The 7,615-nt window shown below is 41.1% G+C and overlaps 1 protein-coding gene and 1 pseudogene across 2 annotated transcripts; one reads left to right on the forward strand and one right to left on the reverse strand.

Annotated features, from left to right (window-relative positions):
• Positions 1 to 470: 470 nt before the first annotated feature.
• LOC143531200 (shikimate O-hydroxycinnamoyltransferase-like) lies at positions 471 to 2,955 on the reverse strand (annotated as a pseudogene). Its single transcript, XR_013134986.1, has 2 exons — positions 2,433 to 2,955; positions 471 to 1,349 (listed from the first exon to the last, which is right to left on the reverse strand). The product of XR_013134986.1 is annotated as a shikimate O-hydroxycinnamoyltransferase-like (transcript).
• Positions 2,956 to 5,022: 2,067 nt separating this feature from the next.
• On the forward strand, positions 5,023 to 5,961 carry LOC143531179 (uncharacterized). Its single transcript, XM_077026526.1, has one exon. It carries the CDS (start codon positions 5,023 to 5,025, stop codon positions 5,959 to 5,961), a length of 939 nt encoding a protein of 312 aa, XP_076882641.1.
• Positions 5,962 to 7,615: the final 1,654 nt, after the last annotated feature.

Genomic DNA, 7,615 nt, shown 5'->3' on the forward strand with positions numbered 1-7,615 from the left:
TCCACTGATTCTCTGCAGTTCAACACCTTACTTGCCCTTGCTAATAAAGGTAATTTTATAAATGTTTTTAATTAATCTTTCGACATCGATCAATATTCATAAGGGCCGGGTTTCTTATACAATTGAAAGTTGGTTTTGGGGTAGGTGAGATGAAAAGTGAACGCATTTCCGTATATTTTTTGGAAGAGTAGGCGCATATAGAAAAAAAGAAGTGATGCAGCTGACATGGAATATAGAGAATTGCGATAAGTTTAGTGGGGTGAATACCCTTTGCCCTAAGCATGGAGAATATAAAGCTGATGTCTACTCTCTCTTTGTATGCCAAAAATAATACATGGAGTAAATAAAACTTATTAACTTATTGTATTGCATTTAACATGCATACATACGTATACACATACATACATTATTTCGATAAGAAAATAATTTATTGTTGCAATAAAAAGTTACAAGGATATAATGAATAAGCTTCAAATTGCATACCACAATTTGCTGAAAAGCTTCATTTGTTCAGCTTCAAGTCCGATGACGATCAATAGGCTCCCGTCGTTTATCAGGCTGGGCAACACAAAACAGAAACCTGCTGAGATCCAAGCAGGCCCCATGAAAATCGGTCGGCCCCATCCAAAGATAGCATCGTGAATCGGTAGCCTAGCCCAACTTACTATTCGAAGATTCGTGCACTTATTGGAAACCTCAGGCTTTTGATCAAGGTTTTGTTCAATATAATCGAGTGCCGATTTTAGATAATCGTTATTCATCATCACTAATGCGTCATGGATTTTATTTGCAGCATACCACATAGGTTTCGACTGAATGTCACCTGCAGTGGCTATAGCAGCAGTTGTAAATATAACATTCCCAAAATAGCCTTGTGGAAGTGGTGGTTGTAAGCGGGCTCGTCCATCAGTAGGAATGTGTAGCTTGGTCTCCACATCATAGGGCAACTCGCGGGCTTCACACACGCACTTCCAAACATGGCCTGAGAGAGATTCAAAAGAGCTGTAGCTGGTTGTGTTACCATCAACTTCCTTTGATTTTTCTTTGAGCACATTGAGTTGGTTTCGTGTTAACTTGAAAATTGAGCAGACGGTTTTGGTTTCTTCTGGTTCAACTTGGAGTGGTGGGCTCAGTTTTGGATTTGGTTGACACTCAGCATGCTCAAAAACAGGTTGTGGTGGGTCTTGTGCACGAAGGAGGGTACGGTCTAGAAAGGGTGGGAGAGTAATTGTGAGACCATTAGCCACATCTGACCATGTGTTTATGAAGTGCATCGCGGATGGCCCATCCACAACATAATGGTGGCATGCGACTCCTAGCGAAACTCCACCACATTTGAAGTAAGTTACCTGCTTAAATTAATGACTTATTGGTGTTGGAAAAAAATGGAGGAAAGAAAAACAAGAGGTTTTTGCTTGGAGGTGCTAAAAAATGTGCATTAGATTTTGACACTAATTAAATACGTATTTTTGTCGTAATTACTATATTGGCATTTAAGTTTTATTATTTACATTGATATTTAATGGGTTTGATGAAGGTTTAATGCTTGATTAGAGTTTTATATCAAATAAGCATCTCTACATGACTACATGATACAAATTAGAAAATCTTCTTTAGCTATATATATTTTGAAAATTGAAAAAAAAAGCACTTATAAAGTAATAAGCCTAATTAAATCTAAAAAAGAGGCACGCAGTTGTAATTATAAAAAATAATTAAAAAATGTTTATTTCGTTAAATAAAATAAAAAAAAATAATATTCATTCGTAAACAAAATATAATGGCACTAAGAAAACTTTAAGCAATTAAAATATAAACGATATAACAAAATTTAGGCATTGGCGTGTTCCGTATTTGGTTTGAAGCTGAATCAAATCGAAACGAATCTAAACTAATTAAAATCAGAATTTATGATAAAGATTGTTGAAAATGGTGATTTATGTCAAGATGGACGAAAATGCCAAATTAGGGTATAAGATGGTCTAATTGCTGCATATTGGTTTAATGTGGTTTATAGGCAATTTAAAAGGGGTAATTATTATTTTTCTAGTCTTTTCATTTAAGCAATCAAAATGCGTTAAACTAACATGTCAAAGTGTTTCCGAGAGGAAATGGAGGAGAAAGGAGAAAGAAAAAAAAAGGGTATTTTTGTGAGACCAAGTCCCATGTGATACATAAAAACGCGACCAACAAGAACACCATTATTGGTGATGGTCTAAGTGTTGTTCTGACCCTGGTCAATGGGTTTGTCGGTAAGTACGCACGAATATTACTGACTGTAACAATTTAATTACATTTCCATCTTGTCTTTTCAGATTTAGTCGGTATACTATCAGAAATTATTTGCCATTCGAGGAATGACGGATAATTTAAAGGGTTTAAGTAAGTTAGAAGGTCTAACTACTTTTTCAAATATGTAAAACATTTTATACCTGCAAGGCCAACAAAGGATATGATTCGATTCCTAGCGAGTAATCCACCAATGGAACGAGTTTTGTGAACTCAAATCTAGGTGCGAAGTCACCGAAATCATCAACCACGTTGTCGCACTCAGCTTCCGAAAACAAGGCACCTTGTCCTTGACAATCAATCTCAATCCGGCCATTTTCGCCTTACTTAAATCGCCCTGCCATCGGGTAAAATGCAACCAACGCCCTGCTCAAAGTGTCCTTCATTACTTTCATACCAAAGAAGTTGGGAGCGCCATTGGGCCGATAAAAGTACACCACGGCTGCATGAAAATCTGGGGCCGTGAGATCGAGGCTGGAGTTCCATAGTGTGATCTTCGGTGTCTTCTCTGCTGGCCTCACCATCACGGATTCTCTTACCGTCACCTTCATTAATGCTTACCAAATGCTAAATGTTAGTTTGGTATTTCACATTGAATAGTCGTCCTTTATATAAGAAAGTTGATGGATTAAATGGTCCGGGACATGTATGTGATCAATAAATGCACAGATAACATCATATACAACTATACAAGTCAATTACTTATGTCGTTATCCAGCCAATAATACATGCCTAACTTACAAAAAACTTACTAGCTAGTTAAAGTTTTTCATTGAAAACTGTCAGATTTTTGTGACTGAAGATTAAAATATAATTCTTTAACTAATAAATTACAACGTTTTTTACAAGAAGTCTAAAAGACCTAATTTATTAAATTCGCACAATTTCTATTAGACCACATGGTGTGGGCGGTGATCGCACCGGAGCAGTATAGGGGGCATAAAGGGGTGGACGGTGTTTGGATAACGGGGCGGTAGGGGAATGTTTGTGGGCCCTCTCCTTTCAACGGTAATATTACCATTAGATAAATAAAAAATTAATAATTAATAATCCATATAATACACAACCCATATTTTTTAACAAACACTATCATCTACCCATCCAACCCACACACACTCTTTTCAACCCCAAAAAGAAAAAAACACAACTCTTAACTCTCCATAACCATGAACCCCAACTCAAACACGAACCCAAACCCGTGGATCCAGGCGCAAAGGTGATGGGCTAATATACTAGCAAACAACGACCATACTAACCATTTCTTTGCCAACTAACAAGGGCTTTATCGACCGGTAATGCCACCCCCTCAAGCATCGCAAATGTTCCCCGGTATGTTTTATCGACCGGTAATGCCCGATATGTTTTCCCAAATATCCGAAACCCAAGTACCCACCAAGTATCTGAACCACAAGTGGTTCCTACAACCCCTAAACGAAGTCATAAAAAACCCGAAGATCAAAAAACAAGAGAAAGGTGAAAGAATACCATGGACAACGGATGAGGAGATGGTGTTGGCACTTGCGTGTAGCATGGTGAGGTTTCTCCCGGCAATCCTTAAGAGCATCCACAATAAGAGATTCATAGGGTGTTTTTAAGAAGAAATAGGTTGTTTGGATGAGAGAGGTTGTGAAGAATGCTTCAAGAATGTGTTTGTGAGAGGAAATGGAGGAGCAATGAGAGAGGAGAAAAGAAAGAAAGTGTATTTTTGTGAGACCAAGTGCCATGTGACACATAAAAAACACCAACAAGAGCACCATTATTGGTGATGGTCTAAGTGTCGTTCTGACTCTAGTCAACGGTTTGTTAGTAAGTACACACGAATATTACTAGCTGTAGCAATTTAATTACATTTCCAGTTTGTCTTTTCAGATTCAGTCGATATACCATCGGAAATTATCTGCCATTCGAGGAATGATGGATAATTTAAAGGGTTTAACTAAGTTAGAAGGTCTAATTACTTTTTCAAATATGTAAAACATTTTATACATGCAAGGCCAACAAAGGATATGATTCGATTCCCAACGAGTAATCCACCAATGGAACGAGTTTCAAGAACTCAAATCTGGGTGCGAAGTCACTGAAATCATCAGCCACCGCTGTCGCACTCGGCTTCCAAAAACAACTCACCTTGTCCTTGACAATCAGTCTCAATCCGGACATTTTCACCTTGCTTAAATCGCCCTGCCATCGGGTAAATTTCAACCAACACTGTGCTCAAGGCGTCCTTCATTACTTTCGTATCAAAGAAGTTGGGAGCACCACTATGCCGGGAAAAGTACACCACCGGTGCATGAAAATACTTGGCCATGAGATCGAGGCTAGAGTTCCACAAGTTAATCTTTGGTGTCTCCTCCGTGTTAGCTGGATAATTCAAAACTTAATTGCACATGTTGAAATAAAGACTAAGTCATGGGATGACCTGATCTTCAGCAAGTTTACGTTTAAGTTGTTTAGTCAATTTCTGTTTTGTTTGTTGATTCTTTTATGTTTATGAACGTTGGTTGTTTTGGCTATTTAAAGCCCATTTGACTATTGAATAAGATATCACATTCGTTCATCCTTTATCTGCTTATCTCTCTTAATTTCTCTCAAACCCTAGAAACCCTAATTCCTCAAACTCTTTTAACTACAAAAACTACAATCATATTTGTGTGATCTGATCCAACAAAGTGGTATCAAAGCCACACCCACTCATCTGATTTGAAGACTCTTGCTGGTAGAAGTATTGATTGAATGGCAGGAAGTAGCATGACAGGATTGGTTCCGTCGACCCCCCTTCCCATCTTCAAAGGTGAGGGGTATGAGTTTTGGAACATAAGAATGAAGACCCTGCTTATCTCACATGATATGTGGGATTTTGTTAAAAGTGGGTTTAATGAGGAAGATGCTGATCTGCCTAGGTTACGTGAAAACAGGATGAAAGATGCAAGGGCTTTGTCACTAATTCAGAAAGCGGTACATGATGAAGTGTTCTCTCGCATTGCAGCTGCCATCACTTCAAAGCAAGCCTGGACCCTGCTCCAGGCTGAATACCAAGGTGATTCCAAAGTAAAAACGGTGAAATTACAAGGACTACGACGTGAGTTTGAAAAACTTCAAATGAAAGAAGGAGAAGGGATTGCTGATTTTCTGTCAAAAGTCATGAAGATTGTAAACCAGAAGAGAGCTTATGGGGAGGAAGTATCGAATCAGTTGGTGGTGGGTAAAGTTCTTCGTAGTCTACCTCCGCTTTGGGGCCATGTTGTAACTGCTATAGAAGAGTCAAAGGACCTGTCAAGATTATCCTTTGATCAACTGATGGGGTCATTGCAGGCTCATGAGGGTAGAGTAAATCGAAAGGTTGATCAAGCAGAAGAGGAGCATGCTTTTCAAGCTAAACAAGATGATGGTGGTTATGGCTATCTTGGTCGAGGAGGTTCGGCTATTAGAAGCCGTGGTCGTGGAAGAGGGCGAGGCCGTGGTAGGTCTCATGTACAATGTTACAACTGTTATAGATATGGCCATGTTCAAGCAAACTGTTGGAGTGAACCACAAGCCCATGCTGCTGTTGAAGATAATGAAGAAGAAGGAGAGTTGTTTGCTCATATGGCAACGGCTAGTGAAGATAAATCCTTGAAAGCAGCTGCAAAGGGCGACCAAAGTAATTGTGATGTTTGGTTCATTGACAGTTGAAGAGGTATGTACCCGCCTCAACACCAATCAAGGCGGGTCAACCCGCAAGATAAAGACATTATGAAGGCACAAAGCCAAAACCCAGGCGCATGGCGCATACAAAACATGCTCAGGCATCATATGCTCGCGCATCACATATGCGCGCGGCGCATATCGCATACTCTTGCACATCACATATGCTCGCGCGTCACATATGCGCGTGGCGCACCAGCGCGCGGCACATATCACACGCTCGTGCATATCACACCTGCGCATGAAATATCTGCGCGTGAGAATAAAAAGAAGACTTCGCGCATCCTCAGGATGGGCGCATATCACACGTGCACATAATCAACCTCGTCCTTATCCAAATCAGGGTTAGGGCAACCTTGATTGTGCACGTCAGACAATCTTCTAGAAGGCATCTTTTTAAGGAGTAAAAATATGCTGATGTTGACAGCTGCCAAATGAAAGGTCGACAACTCAGCATGACACATGTGCTACCACATGATTACAACCAACGAGAAAGCGCCAGGTGTCCCAGAGGACACATGGCGCAGTGCGGTTGGAGGAGGCCAACGAGGCTGAGCCCAACCAGTGGAAACCCTAGCACTATAAATACAGCATCAACTCCACTTTGATGAGACATTCATTCACACTCAATCATTGACAGTTACAAGCAGTGATATCACATTCAATCATATTGAATCATACTCACTCACAGTCAGTTACAAAAAGACACACAGTCACATCATCAAGGGTATTCAGCGATTCAGCAATACTCTTGAGATTCACTTACATACAACATTATTATCTTCTCCAAAAGATACTGATTCTCACGCCGGAGGGTTACCCCAAAGAGGACCCCTCTGTCCCTTTCTGAGGGGTAAGTAACGGCGCTGTTCATTTTGTAGGTGGAAGAACTCGGATCCAGAAGAACCATCGGTGAAATAGTTTAATCACACCCGAGGAAAGTAGATTTGCTACTAGTGAGTAGATCCACGCTTCTTCATTGGCGCCATCCACTGTTACAAACGGCAATCAGATCTCATCCAGATCTAAAAAATTCAATCACCATGGTTTCTGGAGTTCGTAACGTTGATCAAGCTCTGGAGGATATTGAACGTGAGGGTGTTAACGACGGACAGCAGGTTCTGAGGGTTCCGCGTGATTCTACGCGTACCACCAGCAACCGTCCCTTCGTCACAACCCCTCACGGCCAGACTGAAACTCCTCCAGACGATCGCACGTTACAAAATATGGCCGGCGCGAAGCTGAAGGGACCAATGGGTCCAGAAGATGAAGCAGACGATCCGAATGAATGGCTCATAAATGAGCAACGGCGTCTGATGGAAAAGTACACTGAAATGATCAAACAGAAGAAGCTAGCCGACCAAACACAAAGGCAAGCGATGGAGAAGCAGCCCACAAAAAGGCCGCGCGCGCCGGAAGAAGGGCATTCTGTTCACACTGCACACACAGAGTTCAGTGATGAAGAGGTGCATAGCATGAGAAAAACAAGGGATACTCATGCAGGAGGCTCGCAGCTCCGCGCGCCTGTGAACATGGCGCCAGGAGCCAGAGCAGATCCGGATCTGCACATGCCATACAGCCCTCCGGTCAGAGGGCAAGTGGACGTAACCACACCCTACAGACCAGCCATCCTGGTAAAACA

Source organism: Bidens hawaiensis, unplaced genomic scaffold, assembly GCF_021521415.1.
Source record: "Bidens hawaiensis isolate Kalapana, Puna unplaced genomic scaffold, B.hawaiensis_p1.1 tig00009086_1, whole genome shotgun sequence".
Taxonomy (NCBI): domain Eukaryota; kingdom Viridiplantae; phylum Streptophyta; class Magnoliopsida; order Asterales; family Asteraceae; genus Bidens; species Bidens hawaiensis.

Bases quoted from the DNA above. Each gene is read 5' to 3' on its own strand.
- LOC143531179 (XM_077026526.1), top strand. From the start codon at position 5,023: ATGGCAGGAAGTAGCATGACAGGATTGGTTCCGTCGACCCCCCTTCCC.